Consider the following 25,339-nt stretch of genomic DNA (forward strand, 5'->3'; position numbering starts at 1 on the left):
AAACCAATTAGCTGCCAAAGGAGAAAGGTGCTGAGGATCTGCGCTAGCAGAAAGGAGGCTGATAATGGAGCTGTTGTAGAAGTAGAATAAAGTGAAAACAATTATTATTCAATTAGAAAGTTTTCCTGTATTTTCTGGAATGTAAGGAAATTGTATAAACATTCCTTTTTCTATATCAATAGATGTGTTATATAATTTTTGATATAGGGTTGTTTTGTTCATATTTTTTCTTATTGAGAAATATATGATAAACATATTGCATCCTTGCCCATGACACAGGACTATAGAAGAGGAAGAGAATGAGCATATATTAAGTGCCTACTATATGCCAAGCCCTGTGTTAAAGTGCTTTATGAAAATGGTTTCTTTTGATGCTGTAGAAGTCTAAAGGGAGAGGTCTATCCATCAGGATCATACAGCATCTATATCCACTACCATATTCTCTATCAATGCATGCTACGATGTGTTTCTTTTTTTATTCTCCCCCCCTTCCTTCTTCCTCTCTCCCTCCCTCCCTCCTTTCCTTCTGTCCTTCCTTCCTTCCTTCCTTTCTTCCTTCCTTCCTTCCTTCCTTCCTTCCTTCCTTCCTCCCTCCCTCCCTTCCTCCCTCCTTTCCTTCTGTCCTTCCTTTCTCCCTCTCTCCCTCCCTCCTTTCCTTCCTTCCCTCCTTCCTTCCTTCCTTCCTCCCTCCCTCCTTCCTTCCTTCCTTCCCCTCTTTTTAATCTTTCCCTTTTTGCAACATTCTAACCTGGTTAATTTGGAGATATTTTTTATTCCTTTCTAGTGACTTTTCAAATTGATACAAAGTAAAGAAAGGTAAATGGGCAATTTTCCAGTGGTTGTAAGGATCAAATCCTCCATGGATTCTCATATGATCAAGAAGGATGCTATTCTATAGGATTAAAGTGATTTATAAACCAGTCTGCCTTTGTTATTATGTCACACCATGTGAATTCTGGCAGAATGATGGGTTTGATGCATATGTTTACTCCTTGAAGAGTTACAAACAGTTGATCTCTTGAGTCCTTTCCCATACTAACCAGAGTCTTCCCAGGCTAGCCCAGACTCCCTTCCCAGGGTAGCATTTTAATGATGGATTCAGCATTGACTGAGAGTTTCTTCCCCTCCAGCTGTACTTCCAGTTACCTTGAAGTGAGGGATGGAGGAGATTCCAATGCACCAGTACTCTCCAAATTTTGTGGATCATCTTTGCCTGGTAGTCAATTGTCCTCCGGTGATATGGTTTATTTACGGTTTCGATCGGATGACAGCTCCACCAATGTTGGCTTTAAAGTCAAGTATTCTTTAGGTAAAAATATTGTTTATGATTCCATATAAATATAATTACTATGAAATTAAAGCTATAAAATTGTAAGATTTAATCTTCATGGAGCTTGTCTTTGCCTTGCTACTAAAAATTGTAGTAACAAGTACTATAAAAGTAGATAATTGTTTATATCATTTTATACTTTATCTTTATTTTCCATTAAAATATCTCATGAGCATTAGACAACTTCTTATTGTTGTGAAACCTAAAATCCATTTTCTACTTTTTATGCCTATATTAGTTAATTTCACAAATGCCAGAAGCACATTTTCAGATACTAGGATCAGCTAAGCTGTATTACTTTTGAATCATTAAAATAAAGTTTGGAAATTATTCCTAGTTTCTAGTTCCACCTAAGCCCCTGGAGACCTTATAGTTCCCTTCTGGGTGTCAGTTTTAGTGTATTTAAAATGAGATTTTGAAACACATTTGGCGAAACCTCACTTAAAGATGAATCTGGAAGGTTTCTCTTAGACCCTGACCAGTTCAAGAACCAGTTGTTATTTAACATTTATATTTATTTATTAATAATAATATTTAATATTAATATTTAACTATGAGTAAAGATCTGTGTTAAACATTGTGGGAGACCCAAAGATGAGCAAAATTGTTCTTGGTGTCAAAGAGGTGATTTGATTCAGTCACAAACAATATGAATACAAAATAGAACATGTTTAGCCTTAAAGAAAAGTGTTTAAGAAATTATATGGAAGTTCCAAACCAAGAAGGATAATTTTCTGGTTGGAGTCACCAGAAAAGGCTTTGTCATATACCAGATAGTCTCTATCATAAAAGAGGCTCTAAGAAAGATTATTATTATTGTTATTATTATTATTATTATTATTAATTTTTTTTGCAGCTGTGTGTGGAGGAACACTCGGGGGACTGAATGGGGTCATTGAAAGCCCTCAATATCCTGTGCATCCTTACCCTGAAAATCTGCTATGTGAATGGTATCTCCAGGTTCCATCAGGGCACTATCTCACTCTCCACTTCGAAAATCTGGACCTTCAAAATTCTTCTAATTGTGAGAAGGACTTTGTAGAGATCCGGGAGGAAGATGCTTCTGGTCAGTGGCATGTGTCTGTTTCCTTTTTTTCTGTTTTACTTTCATGCTTAGGTGGAATAGCAATGTCTACTTTCTGGGGGAATAGCTTGGAGCAAGTATTCCCTGAATAGCTCATGGCTGTGATGGAGAAGGCTTCTTCTTACCATGAAACCCTTTGTTGGTATACATCTTGTTCTAGACAGCCAAGGGCAGGGGTACTATGAAACTCAAGGGATAAATTTGATGAAAAGCTTTTTTGCCAATCTTAATGTGCTATATTGTTATTATAATTTTTGTTAAAGATGACTTAAAGCATTTTGCAAATGTTAAGGTGATATATATATATATATATATATATATATATATATATGTTGATTATTATTAGCCTCTAATCACTGTGTCTCCATCTCCAGAATGTTTTCATTTTCAGAGCCTTCTATTAGACACTATATATATATATATATATACATGTGAACTTGTATGTGTATATGTGTGTGAGAAACACAGTTTTATCATTGAAAAGAATCTATGAAGCCAGTCATTTAATCCAGTCTCACCCCCATGTAGGAATGAGATCCCTACATAGCTTTAGCTAACCTCTGTTATGATACCTCTAGGAATGGAGACCTTACCATTCATTCCATTATTGATTGGTTTGGATTTGTAGAAAGTTCTTTCTTTATTCTGAAGCTAAATGAATAACTCTACTCCATCTTCCAAGTGAAAAACCTTTCAATTATTTGAAAGAAGTGACTTTGTTCCCCAGTTTCTTTATGTCTTTCATGTTCTGGTTTCTTGACCCTGTTCTTTCTGGGGGCTATGAACTAACTTGCAATGACTTTCTTAAACTATGGCACCCAGATTGAATCCAGCATTCCAGACAGAGTCTCTCCAGGACAGAGCTATACCAAGTGTCCTGTGATGAATAGGGTGCTCGCCTTGGAGTCAGAGATCCTACCTTCAGAACTTATTAGCTATGTACTCCTATACAAGATTTAGTTTCTGATATGGGCTTCTTCATCTATTTTATTTTCTCAGGAAATGTCCTAGGCAGGTTCTGTGGAAACACCATTCCTGAAACTATTGACACACGTAGCAATCTTGCTTTCGTCAAATTTGTCACAGATGGATCAATCAGTGCCCCGGGTTTTAAACTGGTCTTTGAAGCCAGTCTAGAAGGTGAGTTGTATTATAATTCTCATCTAAGAAAAACAGGGCTCCATTCAGATTTTTCAACAACTAATCTTAGATTCTTCTTTAAAAATTCAGGCAAAAACAAATGACATTAATACTTGCAAAAAAAAAAAAAAAAGAAAAATTCAGGCAAAATGAGTATTTTTCCTTGAATAATCCAATTATTGCCTTACTTTTTTTTTTTATTCTTCTTGTCTTTTAAGATGTATACTGCTCTCGCAGTTTTTCTCCTTAGATTATAATGTTTTTAAAAATTAATTCCTTTTTGTATCCATGATAACAAAGGCTAATATTGATGGGCCAGAAATATCCTCAATTAATCACTGAAAAATCCTGCAACATAGGCATATAAAATGCCCTTAGACGATCATTTCTTGTTATTCCTTTTTTTCTAGAAGGAATCATTTCAGTCTAAATAAGTTAATGTTTATGCCTTGCAGGTTGTGGAGGGTATCTAAATGGACCCTCTGGGATATTCACTTCTCCCAGATATCCTAACGCAAATTTCCATAGTCGAGAATGTGAGTGGAGCATCACTGTGCCAGAGGGAAGGCGGGTTACTCTGACCTTTACCAACCTGCGACTAGAAGACCATTCATCATGTGATACTGAATCTGTGACAGTAAGTGCTAAGAGTGGTCCAGAATATGTTTTATGACAGGAGCCCTTGACTCATAGAAGATGATCAGAAAACTTGTTTTGAAATGTCATTTATATTGTATACCTGAATCTCTATCAAATTCAAAGAATTTCATAAGGATGGAATTTACTCTAGGCTGCAAATAATGTTTCTTTAATTAATTTTCACTTATACTTAGAAGCATAACTTTGATGGGTTTTAAGAACAAAAGAATACTTTAAAAGTTATATATGCACAAGGAAAGGGGCAGCAGATGGATGAGCAGGGATCTCAATCACAACACAAGCTTATTATTGGAAATTCCATAGTGCCTTGCCCCAGATCTTTGCTCTATTCAGCCCAGTAGTCTGTATCTGATGGTAGTACCAAGGGATAATCCATGGGAGAACAAACTTGCCCTCTGTAACAGCAATCTTAAATGAAGTGGAAAAGTACCCCAAACACCCCTCAGCTTCTTCCCTTTGATGCTCTACCATCTGTAGCTTTAACCTAAATAAATCTTTTTAGAAGTATTTTTAAAATGTTTTCATTTTACCTTCTCTCCAAATTTACTAATAAAATGCTAGTTCCCCTTTTTATGAACTAAAGCAACTTTACTTATGTTCCAGCATTCACTCTGATATGATTTTGTATTTTACATATTTCCATCATATCCTCTTTCAGACTCTCCTCCTGCCCATCCCCCAGATTAAAAATATCCTGAATAATTTGGATCTGTGTTAAGATGGAAGCCCCTTCATTACCTTCATTCTGGCTGCTCTTCATTGAGCTGTTATCCAATTGTTTTGTGTCTTTTTAGTTGTGGGAGCCAGGTTTGCAAAAGGTATCCTACGTTTAGCACATACTTAGGATACTGTGTCCTGCTTTGCTTCCTGAGCTTGCTCAACATTATTGGTCCAGCAGCAACACAGCTGTCCTGGCTTTGAAGACCATTTCCAGTGATTATTAATACTCTTATTTGTCCACAGTCTAATTGACTTTAGATTCTCTAACTGTGGGCTGAGTGCTAACTGATATGATTTAACAAAACTTTTTATCAATATAATTGATCCATGAGTAGGAAATTCAACTTAATCTAACACAACACAACACACACACACACACACACACACACACACACACACACACACAAGCTTTGCTATTCAGAAAGGATCAGAGATAAAAAGACTGCATTTATGCTAAGACAACATGACTATCTCCCACAGTGCCTCAAAGATAGAAAGCGATTAAAAAAAATAGTGGAATGAATGAATGAATAAATAAGGGTGTCTGATTTTTTTTCATTTCAAGAGTTAGATTAGACTATCCTCCAAATCAGAGATATCAAACACACAATGAATCCTGCAGCATTCCTGAGTACGTCAGGAACCAGATTAAAATGTAATTGGAAATATTAAACAAAATAAACAGAAAATATAATAAAACAAATAATATTACATTTTAAAGCTAAGTCAATATGGGGCTTCCAAGGATTCTTATATGCAGATAGTAACCTCCTTTACATCATTGCTCAAAATCATCCGGCACCAAAAAAGAAACTATAATTCAATCTAGATATCAAAGGTACTGATACAATATTAATAAAACTTCTGTGAAGTAGACATTTTTAATTGGAAGTATAATATTCATTCAATAATTGATAAACTTCTTAAATGTAGCCAGTCAACAAATATTTTTTAGTACTTACCTTATGCTAAGCATTGTGCTAAGATCTAAGGTTACAATGAAAGGCATAAGTATGGCTTGCTAATAGGGATTAAATATTATAATTGAGGAAAATACATGTAAACAATTATATAGATATATAAAAGATATATGTGTGTCTATATATGTATATATATATGTGTGTACTTACATATGCATCTATCTATATATGTATATACACATATATATAAATATATACATAATATATATATATATATATATACACAGAGAGAGAGAGAGAGAGACAGAGAGAGCAAGCAAGAGAAAGAGAAAGATAGAGACAGAGAAAGATAGAGAAGATGATGAAAGGTAGTCTCAGAGGACTGAGAGAGGGGTGGGCTGGAAAAGTCCCTGCCGAAGGTGGCATTACACTAAGTGAACTATTTTCAAGATATATGCAAAGATAGTTTTCAACATTCACCCTTGCAAAACTTTATGTTCCTAATTTTTCTCCCTCCCTTCCCCTCAACTCATCTCCTAGACATCAAGCAATTCAATATGTTAAACATGTACAATTCTTGTATACATACTTATACATTTATCATGCTGCATGAGAAACATCAGATAAAAAAGGAAAAAAATAATAAAGGAAAAAAGCAAGCAAACAACAACAAAAAAGGTGAAAATACTATCTTGTGATGCACGCTCAGTCCCCACAATCCTCCCTGGGTGCAGATGACTCTCTCCATCCCATTGTTGAAAAGAGCCACGTCCATCAGAATTGATCATCATACAATTTTGTTGTTGCCGCGTATAATGATCTCCTGTCTCTGCTCTTTTCACTCAGCGTCAGTTCCTGTAAGTCACTCCAGGTCTCTCTGAAACCATCCTGCTGGTTGTTTCTTATAGAACAATAATATTACAACATTCATATACCACAATTTATTCAGCCATTCCCCAACTGATGGGCATCCACTCAGTTTCCACTACAAACATTTTTGCACATATGAGTCTCCTTCTCTTTTTATGATCTCTTTGGGATACAGACTCAGTAGTGAGACTGCTAGATCAAAGGGTTTGCACAGTTTGGTAGCCCTTTGGACCTAGTTGGACTAAGTCTTGAAGGAAGATGGGACCAACAAAAAGAAGATATTGGGGATGCTGGCATTCTGGGTATGGGGAATAGCCAGTAAAAATCTTGGGAGTTAAGGGAAGGAGTGTTGTGTGCAGAAAATAGGAAGAAAGACTGCACTGAAGGATCATGGAGTTTATGGAGAAGAGTAAAGTGCAAGAAAGCTGTAAAGATAGGAATGGGACGGGGACTGAGGGCTTTGAAATGTTAAATATAGATTTTTGCCTTTGATCCTGCCTGTCTCTGGAGAGGACCAAATTGGGGAGGGCAGTCACATGGTTAGACCTAAGCTTTAGGAAAACCACTTTCACAGTTGGCTGGAGATTGGATGGGAGCATGGAGACCCTTGAGGGAAGGGAGACTAACCAGAAAGCTATTGCAATGCTTTAGATGTGCAATAATGGAGGCCCATCCCAGAGGGGCGGCTGAGAGTGAATGACAGGGGACGGTTATAAGTGACATTATTAAAGTAGAAACAATAAGTCTTGGCAACAGATTGGACGGATGAACCAAGTGTGAGAGGAGTCAATGTATCACTGAGCTTGACCAGAAATGTGATGGTGCCTTCAACAATGACAGGGAAATTCAGAAGGAAGAAAGGTTTTGAGAGAAAGTTAAGAGTTCTGTTCTGGAAGCCTGTAGGACATCCAGTTTGGGATGCAAAATCATTTGCCAAGGGAGGCTCAAAGGTCAGGAAAAAGGTTGGAGCTGCAAAAAGTGATTTAAGGATAATATGCATCAAGATGATAATTAAACCCATAAATGGGAAGAGCATCTATTAAAGAGCTTTGATCAATGAAGGCTTGTAAGAAGAACAATGAGAATAATGAACAGGAAGCATACTGAGAGAGCAAAGTCACAAAAACTAGAGAGGAGAGAGCCTCCAGAAGAAGAGGATCATTTAGTGTTTAAGATTTGAGAGAGATCAAGAAAGATAAAGATTTAGAAAAAGTCAGTGGAGTTGACAAGTAATAGTTGATGATTACAGAGAGCAGTTTCAGTGGATTGATGAAGTTAGACAGTAAACTGAAGATTTAGAAGAGAGTGAGAGAATCAATCTGTCAATAAACATTAAATACCTACTGTGTGCCAGGCATTGTGCTGAGCACTGAGATATAAAAGGAGACAAAAGGCAGTTCCTGCCCTCAAAGAACTTACAAACAAATGGGAAAGATAGTATTCAAACAGATATATGCAAAGCAAGTTATACACCGGATAAATAGGAAATAACTGAAAGAAGGAAGGCTCTAGAATTAAGAAGGGATGGAGGAAGGCCTTTAGTAGAAAGAGGAATTTTAGTTGGGACTTACAGGAAGCCAGAGGGTGAGTGGTTGGGGCAGGAGGGAGGGCAGTCCAAGCATGGGAGACAACCAGAGAAAATGCCCAAAACTGAGAATTGGAGTATCTTGTTCATTGAACACTTAGGAAGTCATTGTCACTGAATTGAAGAGTACCTGTTGAGAGATAAGCTATATAAATAATGGAAAAGCAGAAAGAGATTGTGGTCTAAATGGCTCTGAATGCTGGAGTGTTTTGTATTTACTCTTGGAAACAGCACAAAGCAATTGGATTTTCCTGGGTAGGAAGTGACACAATCAGACTTGGGCTTTGGCAAAATCACTTAAGTAGCTGAATGGAGGATGGAGTAGAGTAGGGAGAGATATGAGGCAGTTAGACTCCTCAACAGGTTATTGGTTAATCCAGGTAGGAAGCAATGGAGTCCTGCACTAGATAATGTCAGTGTCATGGGAGAGAAATGGGTATGTTGAGAGATGTTGCAAAGGTGAAATCAAATCAATAGACCTTGGAAAGAGATTGGATGGGGAAGACTGTGAGACATAGTGAGGAGTCTGGGATGAAGGGCATGGGGACCTGGAGGAGATGGTGTTGCCCTCTAGGTTATTAAGAAGATAAGAGGAAAAAAGGTTTAAGGGAAAGATAATGAGTTCATTTTAAACATGTTGGACATCCAGTTCAAGATATCTGAAAGGAAGATGGGATGTGAGATCAGACCTCAGCCAAGAGTTTGGGACAGAAAAGGACAATTTGATGATTATTAGCATAAACATAGCAATTAAATCCATGGGAGCTGAGGAGGGCACCAAGGAAAGTAGGACAGAGGTAGAAGAGAAAGGGATCCAGAACAGAACATTGAGGTTCACTCCTGGTTAGAGGGAGTGATCTGGAGGAGAGCTCAGCAGAGAGAAGAGAGATGGAGTGATTGGATTGGTAGAAGGAAAAAGTGGTGATCTGAAAACAGAGAGGATAGAGTGTACCAAGGAGGAGAGAGTGATTAATGGTGTCAAAAGTTGCACAGAGCATCAAGGAGAAGAACTGAGGAAAGGCTGTTGGATTCAGCAACACAGAGATCCCTAAATTTGGAGACACAGATCTGGTGAAATGATGAGGCCAGAAGCCAGATTGTAAGGGGAAGAAGAGAGGAAGAGGAGAGAGAGTGGAAGCACCTTCTGCAGCCGGCCCTTTGAGGAGTTTAGATATTGAGGGCAGAAGAGATATAGACCAGAGTTATCTGGAGAGAGAACAGAGGGGCTGGGAGTATGCTGAGCAATGAGGGTTGAATCCTGGCAGACAAATCAGGCTAGAGTGAGAGAGCTAAGAATTAGATTTTTCATTGCCCTTTCTTAGGATTGGCTGGTGGCTAGTGGAGCTGTCAGACCTTCAGGCTGGACTTAAGTTATGGCTTAGGGGAATCTAGTCTGGAGGCAGGAGATGGAAGTGGAAAGGAGATCGGGGACAGCATCGAGTGCCACAGAGGCCCTCCAGCACCAGAAAAGGCCAGAGCCCTGGCTCTTAGTCCTGATAGTAAGGGACATGTCTAGGTTATATTTTCTTCCCTTTGTGCCTTGCACATTGGCTTAAAGAAGGACGAGATTATGAAATGTTTATCAGATTGGATTGAATCAATTCAAGTTGAATCAATGGTTGCAGAGAGAAGAGAGAAAAGGATCCATATGTGCCAAAATGTTTGTGGCAGCCCTTTTTGTAGTGGCAAGAAACTGGAAACTGAGGGGGATGCCCATCAATTGGAGAATGGCTGAATAAGTTATGATACATGAATGTCATGGAATATTAATAGTTATATAAGAAATAATCAGGAGGATGATTTTAGGAAGGCCTGGAGAGACTTACACAGGAACTGATGCTGAGTGAAGTGAGGAGAACCAAGAGAACATTGTACATGGCAACAGCAAGATTATGTGATGATTAAATCTGATGGACACGGCTCTTCTCAAAGCTGTAGTGATCCAAGACAATTTCAATAGACGTGATGGAGAGAGCCATCTGCATCCAGAGAGAGAGAACTATGGAAACTGAATGTGGATCACATCATAGTATTTTCACTTTTTGTTGCTATTGTTTGCTTGTTTTTTTTTCTTTCTCGTGTTTTTTTTTTCCCCATTTGGTCTGATTTTTCTTGTACAGCATGATGAATATGGAAATATGTTTAGAAGAACTGCACATATTTAACCTATATCAGATTGTTGCTATCTAGGATGGGGGGAGAGAGAGAGAAAAATTAGAACGCAAGGTTTTGCAAAGGTGAATATTGAAAACAATTGAAAAATTGGAAGAATAAAATATTAAAAAAGAGAAGTTTCTCCTAAAAAAAAAGATTCTGTGGTTGCAAAGTCCACATTGGCCATTTTGCTGTTTGGGGATATTTGACTGACATTCTGGGATGAACATGGTTTTACAAAAGCAAACCTGAGACATCAAAGGGAATAGATTTGTCCAGGGATTGGGTATGGCCAAGGAACTGGCACAATGCCTGTTATTCAGTAAGTGTTTAATAAATGCATGTTGATTGATTAATTGGCAAGCAAGATGTAGAGTATAGGCTTCCCTCCTCCCAGAGGATCTCCTTAAAAAGCTGTGAGTCTAGTTATCTCCAGGACATTCTTAGTATCATAAGGTGTTCTAAGCCTGGACTTTTCCTCAATAGGTTTTCAATGGTATTCTCAATAACTCACCCCAATTAGAGAGAATTTGTGGTCCTGTGAGTGCAAGGGATTTTATAGAGTCTTCAGGGAATACAATGAAAGTTCTGTTTGTCACCGATGGATCCAGACCCTATGGGGGTTTCAGTGCCTTCTATTCATCCAGTGAAGATGCAGGTAATCAGAATTTTTAAGTCAACCTCATTTTTATCTGATGTATTAAAATTATGTGCACTTCTGCTTAAAAGATCAACAATATAATTATTTATACCTTCTCTATCAAAGTTGTTTGCATTTTTTGATTTTAAGCAAGACTGAAATATATGAAGTCCAACATCGTGTCAAAGTCTTAAGAAGGTCAACTCAATTTTGCTATTGTGATTTTAGAAATTAAATGAAATTTTAAAAATTAATGAAAAAAGTTCTTGAATGGTTTTGCTTTCTATTCCCCCCTGCCTATTATATTTTGGTAGTTCTAAAGAGACACTCTCACAATGAGAAAAAAATACTCAAGGAAAAATTAACTTAATGAAGAGAATAGAGTCCATTGTTTGTCAGCCTTTTTACTTTCACTTACACATTTCCAGGTAAAGCCAATGGCAGACTCAGGCTTCAAGAGCAGCCAGACGTGTTCATTGCCTGGAATTCTTTTTTCCTCTCACATTCCGTATCAGTATTATTGGATTTTTTTAATTAAAAAAAATTCAAAAGGATGAGATCAAAAGATGAGACCTACTGGTTAGTTGTTCTTCTTGAGAATTCAAAGATTTGGGTCAAACAGAGAACTCCCGTTGAGCATCTCAGTGTCTCTACTTAATAATTTACTTTCACATTTTTCCAGCACACCTTTGAGATGAGTGGCAAAGAGATTTAGGTTCAACTTAAAAGATTTTGCCTTATCTTTAAAGGTTTTCCACTCCATGCACATAGAAAAGGAATTATGATGCAAAAACACTAATTAATATAAGGGATTTTTTTTTTGTCAAATCCCTCCTATGTAAACTCTTAATTAGGCTCTCTTTCTCTCTCCAGACTGTTAAAAGTCTAGTCCTCTCACAAATGCATTGGACAATTTTTGGAGAGAAATGTGTGTGTTTACACATTTGTGTATATATTGATATGTCTCTCTCTCTCTCTCTCTCTCTCTCTGTATATATATATATACACACACATACATATGGGCTGTTATACATGAGTCTAACTCTTTTTTTCTCTTGCTTTACCATAGTGTGTGGAGGGGAACTTACAGATCCTCATGGAGGCAACTTTACTTCTCCTGGTTATGATGGATTTAGCAACTATGCTAAGAACCTAAACTGTGAGTGGACCATCACCAATCCAAATAGTCACAACTCATCCATTTACATTTCCTTTGAGGATTTCCACCTAGAGCAGCACCAAGACTGCCATTCTGATGCGTTGGAGTTCCGAATTGGTAAGTCTTGTCGGTCAATAACAACTTTTCTAGGGTTGGTTTACATATAATATCTTGCCAAAGGTAAGCAGCTCCCAATATTAAAGAGAGCCCAGTGCACATAAAGAATACAGTTGAGAGGGGGGCAAAAATGACTGCAATAAAACTGTCTTATCTGTCCCACTGAACCAAATGCACTTTATAGGATACAGGGTCTGAGATAGATATTTAAAAATAAATCCTATATTTGCTCAATTCATTTTGAAAGATCTGAAACTCACAAAAGATACCCCAGTGTTTATTTTTAAATATGTGAAACTTCAACTGATTTTGAAGAATTCAAATATTTAAGATAATCTTAGAAAGCTAGAACCTAGTATGGTCACAACATATAACTTTTTTTTTTCTTAATGGGATTTAAAAAGGGATTTGGAATTCTATCTAGCCATGGCTATCTCAATAAGTTTGGGACTCTGTCATTTGGAAAGTGGGTTAATACAAAAGAGAATTGAGCATTTGTCCTGAAGATCCTATTAGGTGATTCCAATATTGACCAATGTTTTTGTTTTCATGTTAAAAGAAGGGGATTTGGGATAGCTTAAAAAAACAAGAAAATCTTTTACAAGCCCTACCTTGGGATGAGAATAATTCAGTGTGTTCAGCTCTTTGGGACAATATGATTAAGTAATGAAAGGTGTAGGTTTAGAGTTAGGAAGACCTGAGTTTGAATACTTTTTCAGGTGTATATTAGTTAGATATCCTGGATTAGTCACTTAATTTATATAAACCTCAATTTTCACATCTATAAAATGGGGAAAAATAATAGCATCTACCTAACAGGATTATTGTGAGACTTAATTTTGATAACATCCATAAGGACTGTTGTCATCATCATTATTACTATTCGTTTTAGTGACAGGTCAAATTTTAACATATACAACAGCTATGTCCTGATTAGTCTGAGTCGTGAAATACGTGCAGTGGTGACATGTGTTTGAATTAACACTATTTGAAGTTGTAATTCTATAAAGCATGGTAATTGCTTTTACTGCAATGGAAATTTGTGTTGCAGATTTGATTAATGTGAGCACTTTCCTTATTTGCACTAATTGAAACCGAGATGTATTCTGGAAATTTATTGTAAAGATTTTTTTCATTGTACTTTGCCCCAAACAATCTTAGAGTATCAGTGCCATCTGTGCACTGGTGTTTCTCATCCCTAAAATTAGATTGCATAAGGAATACTTCCCAGTCATGGCTTTGCACCCACTTATTTCTCAGCACTTAAATCAGACCATTAGAGGAATTGGATAATGTTAGGGGATTTTGTCAGTTACATACCATTGTTTATAATTCTTCAGTATCTTTGTTTAGAGATTGAATAATTTGACTATGAAGAAAGAGCATTGATCTTTACTCTCCTTAGCAGTGTATCTATTAAAGTGGGCTTAGGGCTAGAGTTAGGATTAGAAGCAACATTTATCAGATTTTCTTTTAAATTCCCAGAAATCATGTTTTTGAATATTGAGCTTGAAACCTTCCATAGAGGGCAGTCTGTTAGATAAAGAAGACCACCTGGGTTTACTCTGACAAATTTACATTTAGGGTTTATTAAAAGGATCATTGAAGAACTAATGTAGGGGGGAAAATTAACTTCCTTTCTTGTGAGGGATTATCTATTAGACTTACCTTTCTGTTGTCAATTTTTAAAAAAGAGAAAGAAAAATTCAAAATATACAACAAATACTGCAAAGTAAGAGTTAAAATGAGATTTTAAACTATTGTTGATATGCATTAAGGCTAATTATGTTTTATCTGAATTCAAAGACTTGTACTTGGTCTCTACCAGACCCCAGAAACAACAAATAAAAAGCACTTTAGTGATTAACGATATAATAGAGATAGTGTGATCTAAGGTAGTGGTGTCAAATGTGTAGCAACATCTTGAGCACTTAATAAGATTAAAATATACCTGGGAAATATTTTTAAAATAAATAAAAATACAACAGAATATTGGTAAAGTTAATATGTAATCTTCTAAATCTATTGATCTATTGCAGCTTTCAGAGATCTTTATGTATGATTTAATTTTCTTTTTTTTTCCTGAGGCAGTTAGGGTTAAGGTACTTGCCCAGGGTCACACAGCCAAGACTTGTTAAGTGTCTGAGGTCAAATTTGAACTCAGGTCCTCCTGACTTCAGGGCTGGTGCTCTATCCACTGCACCACCCAGTTGCCCACTTGATTTAATTTTCTATATGAGTCTGATATCACTGATCTAGTGGATAGAACAATGAACTTTGAATCAAAAGTCCCGAGTTAAGATCCCTTTTTTACAGATGAGGAAACACATCTGAGAGAAAATATTTGTACTAACCTAATTCAGGCTTGTTGTGAGAAGTATATTTTATAAACCTTAAAGAACAACTTAAATGTGTGTTATTATTAAAATGCTTATTTATTTGGATAATGTGAAGTGTTGATGTTTCATATTTTAGAGGAACCAAATCTTTATAAAAAATAAGATCAAAGACTAAATATTTTAGACAGAAAACTTGTCAGCTTTTTTTAGGGATACAGAATTTAGATATAAGTCCCAACCAGTGAAAAGAGACCAGAGTAGGAAAAAGAAGAGCAAGTTAGCAAGCGATGACCAAATGCTGCCAAATACAGCTGCTTTTATTCCTCCAAGCCCAGTGGTGGACCATTAAATTATAATGGTATGTTCATTTATAAAGTCAGAGAAGTTAGTTTGACAGAGTAAATAGAGGTCTATCATCCCTAATTTTTCTAAAATTCTATTTACCTCCTTAACTTCTTTCTTATTTATTTTGTGGTTTGATTTATCTAGTTTTGAGAAAGCAAGATTGAGATCCTCCCGCTAGTACAGTTTTGATGTCTATTTTTTTTTTTTTGCAGCTCTCTTAACTTTTCCTCTAGGAATTTGGATGCTATATCACTTGGTGTATATATGTTTAGAATTGCTATTACTTCGTTATCTATGAATTAATTTATTAATTAATATTAGTGTTGATAGACTTCATTATTTATACACCTTTAGCAAGATGTAGTTCCCTTCTTTATCTCTTTTAATTAGATTTATTTTTGCTTTTGCTTGATGTGCTATCAGGATCACTACCCCCTCCTTTTTTTTTAACTTCAGCTGAAGCATAATAGATTCTGCTCCAGCCTTTTACCTTTATTCTGTATGTATCACTGACAGAATAAATATAGAGGAGATGAGTATCCTCTAACATAGAGTATTAGATTGCACAGAAGTAACATATCTATGAAATTACTCAGTTCTAAAAAACGAATTTTTAGCCTAAATATAAAAGATTTAATTCATTTAATTCATGGAATCTATCCAAGAGATTCATTTTTTTTTAGAAAAATAGAAGTCTATATTTGGTCCCCCATTCTGTCACAGGAATCAGGAAAGGCAGATCTCACTTGATAAAAAGGTCAGCTGGACTTGGAATGACCAGGACACAAACTGATCACAGTCCTCTGGAAGCAATGAAGGAGAAGGGAAATCATTGCAATTTTCACATATAGACAACAGAAGGAAGTCCAGCCAGTAGGTGACAGGTGCTGGGTCTCAGCAGATGGGTGGATATAGGACAAGGAAGAGACTTTAGTAGCCAGACATAGGGAAGATTGAGGCAGGCAGATGGCTGTCAAAAAAGGGTTGACAGTGAACAACAAATCACTTCATGCATAGAGACAGATAGACATCAAAGACAATGACATAAAGAACAAAACAAGAGCGCAATTTTAGAAATGGTGCATAGAGTAGGGGCTTAGCCCCTTACCCCCCACACATACACTTACACAAACATAATACACACCCAGAGAAAGAGAAATTAAAAAGGATAATTTGACCATCACTTATAAATGTCAGAATCCTTATATATCCCCAATTGCCTCACCCAAACAAACAAACAAAAAAGGACAGAGATCCTGAGTTTAAAATTGGGAATAATTACTTTAGAGGATCTATTTTCCAGGGTCTTGGTAATTATAACATGCTATATTTGTAAAGAACATTTCAAATCTCAAAGAGCTATATGAATGGTAGCTATCATTATCACCGTTATCTAAATTAATCTAATAGATTTTATAAGAGCAACAAAATAATGTCACATGCTTTTTTGTTCATTTTCTTTAGAACATGCTGGTGGTCCTCAAATAATAAAAATTTGTGGACAGTCATTACCCACAGTACCCTTTGCCATACCCTTTCCTCAGATCTGGGTGCACTTTGTAACCAATCAACTTGTGGAAAAGACTGGATTCCAGGCTCATTATTCCTTCACAGGTATGGCTTTTGGTTCAACTCTCTGGCTCTATCAAATGGAAATACAGGACTAGATTATCTTCAAACAGCAAGCATTTTTTGATTATCTACTATTTGTGCAGTATTTCTAGAGCATGTTAAAAATATAGGACAAGATCATTACCCTCAAAAAGTTTATAGTAAGTTGGGAAGTCAACACACATGAAATAATGAAAATGTATTAAGTGACAATGTTTGCTCAAGTGGTAAGTGAAATGGTTCAGAGAGGGCAGAGATCATTGGGGCTGAAATAATCCATTATCTTAATGGAGGAAATGAAATTTGAGATGAACTTGAAGGATGGATAGCATTTTAATAGGGAAGAGGGGACATGGCGTACAAGGATGGGTGAGTAGCATCATCAGAAATGGAAATTAGCAAGTCACAGAGCAATGACATTAAAGAAAGTACTTTGTTTGAAGTAGGAAATTGAGTTGTGAGAAACATGGTAGGATGGGATCGTTCTTTGAATGTCTTTGAAAGGTAAGTAAAAGAGTCTTGATTTGATTACTGAGACCTATTGTAGGGTCTAAGTGACCAAGGAACATGATGAAATTATTATTTTAGGAAAGGAAGATTGACATAATGTGAAAGATAGAAGGGGAAGGAGATATGGGAGTTAGAAAGATCAACTAAGATGTTATAGAATCCAGGTGGGAGATTGAGTGCCTGGACTCAGGTGGTGGCAGGAAGAATGAAGAAGACAAAGGGAAAAGGCTGCTAGAACTTAGTTTACAGGGGAGAAGGAAGAAGATGAATGAAGGATGAGTCTCAGATTTCTTGCCTTAAAGACTGGGATGATATGCTGGTGTGGATGACAGAAAGAAAAAGAAATTTGAGAACAGAACCAGTAAGGATGTTTAGCCTGGAGAGGAGAGGACTTGGGATGGGGTCAGGAACAGTATTGCTCTATTCCAACATTTGAAAGGATATCATGTGGAAGATTTGTTTGATTTGTCGCAGAGTGCCAAACTAAGAGCAAGGTAGTCTCTGAATAAATAAAACTATCCCAACTTAAATAGATTAATTTTTGTCTTAATGGTATTTTGTTTTTCCAAATATAAAGAAAAAGTTTTCATCATTCATTTTTGCCAGCTTTTGAATTCTGAATTTTTCATTCTCCCTTCTTTACCTCTCCCCTCCCCTCAATACAGCAAAGCAATCTGATATAGGTTATACATTTACAATACTTTAAAACATATTTCCATATTTATCATGTTGTGAAAGGAAAATTGGAACGAAAGGGAAAAAAAAATCAATGAAAAAGAATAAGCAAACAAATAAACAAAAAGGTGAAAATAGTCATTTTCAATCTGCCTTTAGTCTCCATAGTTCTTTCTCTGGAGGTGGATGGCATTTTCCATCTCAAGTTATTGGAATTGTCTTGGATCACTGTGTTGCTGAGAAAAGTCTATTATATTTGATTATCACATAATCTTGCTGTTACTATGCACAATATTCTCCTAATTCTTCTCATTTAATTCAGTATGAGTGCATGTAAATCTTTCCAGGCTTTTCTGAAATCAGCTCATCATTTCTTACAGAACAATAATATTTTACTAAATAGATTTCTTTAGGAGGCAATGGGTTCCCCCTCATTGAGAATCATCAAGCAAAATTTCAATGACCACTTGTCAGCAGTATTCTAGATGGAATTGCTGATGAAGTAAAAGCTGCACTAGATGATCTCAGACTTCTAGAGACACTCTTCTGTGAAAATTAAAATAATTTAAGTTTTTGATACATTGAATTTGATATGATAGCCAAATGTTCTATCATAAATGTATGCCTTGTAGGCCATAAGAATGACAGGCCTGAAAAACAGATAAGTCTCCTAGATCAGGGAGAAAAATTTGGGAGTTATTCTAGTGCAGATGCTAATGGGAACCAGAAGAGGAATTCGTGTTCAGGGAGAAGAGCCTCGGGGAGTGCTGAGGTTGGGTTGATTTTGTTCTGTTTTTTGGTCAAATGAACAAACAAGAATCAAGATTTAATAGGCCTGTTGCTTAAAACCAACCACCAAGAATCAGGCTTTTTCACATGTTTATGAAATAGAATCTCTTTCAAAAGTATATGAAAACCAACTCCTAAGAATCAGATTTTTTCAGATGTTTATGAAATAGCATCTGTTTCAAAAGCACATGAAATCCCCATCTTAATGTAATATAACTCAAGGATGATGGTCAATGTATGAAAAGGCAGACATGATAGCATTTACTAGTGCAGTTGAACATCCTCAACAGCTAGAGCTTGGGATAACAGAGCTGTGTTTTGAAGCTCATAGTCGCTGGGCTGGCCATTTGAAGAAAGTGAACTTTCTGACCCATTGTTCTTTTTACCATTTATGCATCTCTCTAGTCCAGCCCCAGTTGGTCTTTGCACACTGTTTTTAGTTCCCAGTTATGCTGCCTGCCCTCGTCTTTATAGAACTCAATTCTCATTATTTTGTCATTCACCCCAAATGCCATGGACATTTTCATCCCACTTACATCCAGCTGCTTTTATTTCATTGTGGCTTTTTAAACTCAGTACGTAACTGCTTCTGTGGTTGTGTCTTTAGGCTGCTCTGGTTTTGTTTCCTTATTTTAACCTTATTCAGAAGGCTGCGAATTTTGATTTTTAGATTGTGGCGGCATACAGACGGGTGAAGGAGGAGTGATCACTAGCCCAAATTATCCATCCCCATATGGAAAATTGAGCCACTGTGCTTGGTTGTTGAAAGCTCCACAAGGTCACACCATCACTGTGAGTTCTAATTAATGTTACTTAAGAGCTGGTGGGGAGAGGGGAGGGCTGGGAGCTGCAGGTGGAATATAGAATGTTAACACCTGCACTGAGAATGGGAGTAAAGATATGTTTTAAGATCCAAACATGGAGCAAAGGAAACCAGAAAATCCATTAATGCTGCTATGGTAATTGATTTTCTAGAAAAGGGGCTAAATTTGGAGGCAGATCTGAATCTGGGTTCAAATCTCAGCACTGCTATTTACTAGTTGGGAACCTCATACAATACATTTAAGTGGGTTCCAGTTTCCTTATCTATAAAGAAAAGACCTATATTGGAAGACATTTAAGTTCCCTTCCTTAGAGAATACCTTGTGTGAAGAAAGCAAGAAGTCATGCTCTATTGAGTCATTTTTAAAAAAAGATCTATAAACACTTCTTTAATCCTTTGATTTTGTCCCCAAGTTGGCTCTTGTTTAAGGTATCTTGATGAAAACCCAGATTGTTTAGGCTCACAAACCATAGATGTTATGTGGGCCAATACCATCATTTTATAAATGAATATAGTGAATTCCAAAGCAATCTCAAAAGTGACTTGCCCCAAATAATACAGTAATGACAGGACCAGGTTTTGAACTCAAGTTTGCTGTGGGCAAGTCCAGGAGTTTCTTCTGTATTGCCTTGGCATCTTGGAGCTCAGTCTCTCTTAGCAGGGACTCATAATTTATTTATTTATTTTAAAATTTCTTATTAAATTTGTAATAGTATTTTATTTTTTCCAAATACATGCAAAGATAATTTTCAACATTCACCTTTGCAAAATCTTGTATTCCAAATTTTTCTCCCTCTCTCCTCCTCTAAGACAGAAAGCTGTCTGATATGTTAAACATGTAGTTCTTCCAAAAATATTTCATAATCATCGTGTTGTATAAGCAAAATCAGATTAAAATGTGGAAACATGAATAAAAAAGCCAAGCAAACAACAAAAAGGTGAAAATACTATTTGATCTTTGATCCATTTTGATCCAAATCGATCTTTGAGCTTTGATCCACATTCAGTCTGAATGTAGATGGCACTTTCCATCATAAGTCTATTGGAATTGCCTTGAATTACCTCATTGTTGAAAAGAACCAGTGACTCAATTTGTAACTTACCATTCTGGTTCAGTGACTGCCATTGTCTTTCCATTACCCCTTTGAGATCTCCAGAGAGAGACAGGGGGATGGAGCAAGATTTTCTTTGCCTAGACCTGGTTCTACCTATTGACATTCTCATTCCTGAAGAATCCACTGCAAAGCAGACTTTTAGCAAAAGGTAAATAGTGAGGGAGAGCAAAGGAAAGAGAGGGAAGAGGTTGGGGGAAAGGATAGAAGAGAACAGAGCACAATTAAAATGAAGAGGTCATGATTGGGTTAGGAAATCCATTTGCAATTTTGAATATCTCATTCTGGCTTTTTTTTTCTTTAGCTTTCTTTTACGTCCTTTGACATTGAGAACCATATCATATGTTTGTGGGACTCTGTCACTGTTCTCAATGGAGGTACTCTAGCATCTCCTGTAATAGGACATTTTTGTGGAATGACAATCCCCAAGCCAATACAGTCCGGTTCGAATCAACTGTTGGTCATCTTTAACTCAGACCATTCTGTGCAACGAGGGGGGTTTTCTGCCACATGGACCACACAGACTCTAGGTAAGGGGAATGTTATTCTCTTTTATCATCTCTATCATAGGTATCAATATCAATTGTATCAATAATAATCATCACAATCCTTGGCACTATCCAATGTTTCAGCATTAGTAAGTGATCTCATTTTAATCATTGAAAATGATGTTTTAAAAGGTATATCTGTTTTACAGCTGAACCTACCATTTCCTAAGAGTTACCGGGCCTTTCTATCTGTCTTGCAGCTGAAACTTCTACATGTTGTCTCTTCTCATTAGAAATTGAGCTTCTTAAAATCAGGAACATCAATTTTTTCTATTTGTATACTTTGGACTTGGCACAGTGTTCTCTACATAGTAAGGGCTTAAAAATGATTTAGACATACACCATTTAACAATCCAAATGGCACTGTGACTCCAGTAGCTGACAGAAAGACATCCCATTGCTGTAACAAACCATCAGAAATTCATTGATGTATATAATGTGATGTATAAAATGTGATGATAATGAAAATGATTGGAGAAAGGAATACTTCAAAATATTTGTTTTTCTCTGCATGGAGTCTCATTCTACCCAGGTCAATCATACACATTCTATGCACTAGCAAATAGATGTACATTACTGTGGACCAAAAGGTTCATCACTTGATGATCAGTTTTTTTTTGTTTTTGTTTTTGTTTTTGTGTTTTTTTTTCTGAGGAGCCTTTCCAGATTAAGGTAGAACAGTTTTTGAATCATAGACACACACAATTCATGGCCAAGTTCACATTCATAGCTTTACTAACTTGGTAGGACAAGCAAAAACTTTTACTCTGTGGACAAAACTTTCAGGAATTCAGGGTTTACCTCTAGTTCACATATCATTTATACTGATTTCTTTTGATTTTTATAAAGTTGATCTTACTTCACTGGGTCTTGGTTGGAGCATTATTGTGGCATTTTTCCAGGTTGTGGTGGAATACTTCATTTTGACAGCGGTATAATCAAGTCTCCTCACTGGCCTCAAAATTTTCCTGTGAATAGCAGATGTACATGGACAGTCATTGTACATGAAAGCAGACACCTAGAGATCAGCTTTGACAATAATTTCCTGATTCCCAGCAGTGATGGACAGTGTCAAGACAGCTACATAAAGGTCAGTGACATTTACTTAATTGAAGCAAAAGTATTTTGGTGAATATAAATATTTGGCATATAAATTACTTCCTGTTATTGGGAGTTAGAAAGAAAATGATGTTATAGTTTAGATTTTATATACCGAAAAATGAGAAAATTATAATTTTCATAGTTAAAACTGAACTTCAGGAAGCTTGGATTGAGGGCTAAAATAACCTGGGTTTTCTTCTCTTTTCTCATTATATTAATTCACTTGGTAATATCATTAATGCCCACAGATTCAACTATCATTTTTATGTGGAAAATGTTCAGATCTATACATCAACCCTAATCTCTATTCTGAATTCTAATCACACATAAAGTTGCCTTCTGAACATCTAGAACTGGAAGAACAACCAAAAAACCCCACAAACATTTAAGTGCTCTCCCCTGATTATTTTGGACTTAAAGCTTCCTTGGATTCTTTCAAGATTTAACTCAAGTCCTAATTTCTGCATGAGGTTTTTCCCATCCCATCTTGATTATCTCCCAACACCCCTCACTAAGTTCTCAAATACATACAAGTACATTTGTATGTGAATATACATATTTCTATATCTCTGTATTTATATATCCGTAGTTATTTATGTGCTGGCCCCTCTATTAGAATATGAACAGCTTGAAATCAGAGACTGTTTTTGTTTGTTTGTTTACCCTTTCTTTATGTCTAGCTCATAGTAAGTGCTAATAAAAAAAATGCCAATTTTAATGCATAAAACATGGAGAAGGGGTGTGCTAGTAAAGGTCTAACAATTGACTTTCCCTTCAAAATGTACATTACATATTTTAAGACTAATTTGCAATATTAGCATTTTCTCCATCACTTTCTTAAGTCTAGGCAACTAACAAAAGAGTAGATCAAGCCCCAATTTGTAACATTTATCATTTCTGAGGTCTAAATGCTCACAAGGAAAATTCAACTATTCAAACTCAGAGTCAGTTTAAACTGACTGCAGCAGAGATCTGCACGGGTCCCGTGAATTGAGGATGTTAGTCTATGTCCAGAACAAAAGACCAATAACTTTTTGACTTTCTTTTTTTCCTTTGGTCATCTTTATCCAAAATGTACATAGTTGTGTCCTTTGGGTTAAAAATATTACCCATCAGGAGCAAACTATAACAACATTTTGGGATCTGCACATGGTGGCAAGTCTCTTGATCATTTTTGTGTCAGTTTGTTTTATCCTTGCTTGACATTATAATCAAAGATTTCTTAAACATTATCTCTGTTATATTTTTAATGGAATCTTGTGTGATTTTGACATATTCATGTGATAATCCTTGTCAGAGGAAATTATTTTCAGTAAAAAATTTACTCTGTATTGGTCCGTGCTTTTTACTAGTCAAGAAACAAGAAGCACACCTTCATATTGATATGGTGTCCAAAGATGTGGTTTGCAATACAATATACTGTTTGTAAAAACCTTGCCTGTTCCCTTCTCAAATTTCATCAGGAATGGCTTGGGTGCACAAGAATGGGAACTTCTTGAAAAGAATATTGTCTCCCAACAATTGCCACTTGTACAATAATAAGCACTTAAAAATGCCTGCTGATTGACATTATTCCCATACAAATATAGAATTGTAAAAATGGGCATATGTTTCAGTAGATACTGATATTTTATTGGTTTCTGGAAGTAATAGATGGGTCAGTTGATCAAGTATCTAAGTTTTATAAGCTAGAGGCACAGAGTCTCCAAGAGCAAGCTGGGAGAAATTGTTTCAGAAACAATCTTGTCAGTTATACAAATGATATTGCAAAATGTGGCTCTGACTTTCCACTAAATAGCCACATTATATTAACTTCCCACTTTCACCAACCAAAAGTGTCCCACATGTTGCAGATGAGTCACTTTAGTCATTAAATCTACATTTAATGATGCTACAGAAAACATCAAAGACTAAGTATCCCAGTTCTTTCTTTTCTCTGTAAATATTAATGTTGTCTCTGTCGCTCAGACATCACAGGAGGGCTGAGGATCTATTACTTTTCAATCAACAAATAGACAGGAGTCTCTTAACAAATATTTGTCCAGAGAATCAAATTTCTATTTATCTCACTGCAAGAATGACTAAAGGAACAGAAAACTGGGGGATGGAAGAATTTAGATTTCCCTTGAATTGTTTGAATTATTGGGTATCTAGGATACTTAATGTCTAAATATGTGATATTTCTGGTACATTTAAATTGTCTCTTGAGTCATTATAGCATGTCTATCACTTTTCAATGTTTACTTTATAAAGCAACTCAAGGAAAATATCCAAGTTTATATGAATAGTTGTTTTTAAAAATAATATTCATTTTATATGCTCCAAATTGTTTTTGGTATAAGAAATTAACTTTGCCCTTATCAAGAAAGATAACATTCAATTTCTAAATTTAACTAAAATCTTGAAGATTTTTGAAATATAAAGATAGGTTCTGAAAAGTTCACTTGTGACAAAGATGAGTTCTGTGAAATGTTTTAATAACCAAGAGGCAATCGAAGGGATTTCAGATTGGTTAATACTTTTATACATTCATTTCTCCTTTTTCTTTTACTTCTGAGTACTAGATGATAGGTGAGGAAATGTACAAGTCTTTAATTTCAACAGAGGGATAGAGATTTAAGAACTCTTTATCACCATCGTCATCATCATCATCATTATAAAAATCCTTCTATTAGACCAAAGGACAGCATTTTATCTGGGTGGTTCCTTACTTTAGAAAAACTTTAGTGCTCAGATAAGAGGCATATTTCAACATCTACCTTTGCTCATTACTTACCATTCCAGTGAATTATGAGTATGTTTTGAGTTCTGATTACCTTGTGATTATACTTAAAGTATAATAATATTAATGATCATAATAATAGCATATATACATATATTTCTTGTGATGTATCAGGTATGTTTTAAGTGCTTTAGAATTATTATCTCATTTAATCCTTACAACAAACTTGGAAGGTAATGTGATTCCCATCTTAAAGTTGAGGGAACTAAGGTAGACAGTAGTTAAGGAATTTATCCAGGATCACAAATCAAGCTTACTAGCTTATTGACCAAGGCTTAAAATGATCAAGTATAATTTTCAAGGTGAGTGAATTAAGAGAAATTCA

At 35.9% G+C, this 25,339-nt stretch overlaps 1 protein-coding gene across 1 annotated transcript in view; it reads left to right on the top strand.

Moving 5' to 3' along the window:
- CUBN (cubilin) overlaps nt 1-25,339 on the top strand; it is a 282,752-nt gene that overhangs the window by 186,212 nt on the left and 71,201 nt on the right. The window contains exons 45-54 of the mRNA XM_031939914.1: nt 1,131-1,309; nt 2,187-2,396; nt 3,414-3,554; nt 4,010-4,191; nt 10,950-11,121; nt 12,173-12,379; nt 16,528-16,677; nt 19,319-19,440; nt 20,888-21,113; nt 22,034-22,221. Coding sequence (XP_031795774.1) covers nt 1,131-1,309; nt 2,187-2,396; nt 3,414-3,554; nt 4,010-4,191; nt 10,950-11,121; nt 12,173-12,379; nt 16,528-16,677; nt 19,319-19,440; nt 20,888-21,113; nt 22,034-22,221 — 1,777 coding nt within the window. The remainder of the gene's footprint in view (nt 1-1,130; nt 1,310-2,186; nt 2,397-3,413; nt 3,555-4,009; nt 4,192-10,949; nt 11,122-12,172; nt 12,380-16,527; nt 16,678-19,318; nt 19,441-20,887; nt 21,114-22,033; nt 22,222-25,339) is intronic.

This window comes from Sarcophilus harrisii, chromosome 5 (assembly GCF_902635505.1).
Source record: "Sarcophilus harrisii chromosome 5, mSarHar1.11, whole genome shotgun sequence".
Classification (NCBI taxonomy): Eukaryota; Metazoa; Chordata; class Mammalia; order Dasyuromorphia; family Dasyuridae; genus Sarcophilus; species Sarcophilus harrisii.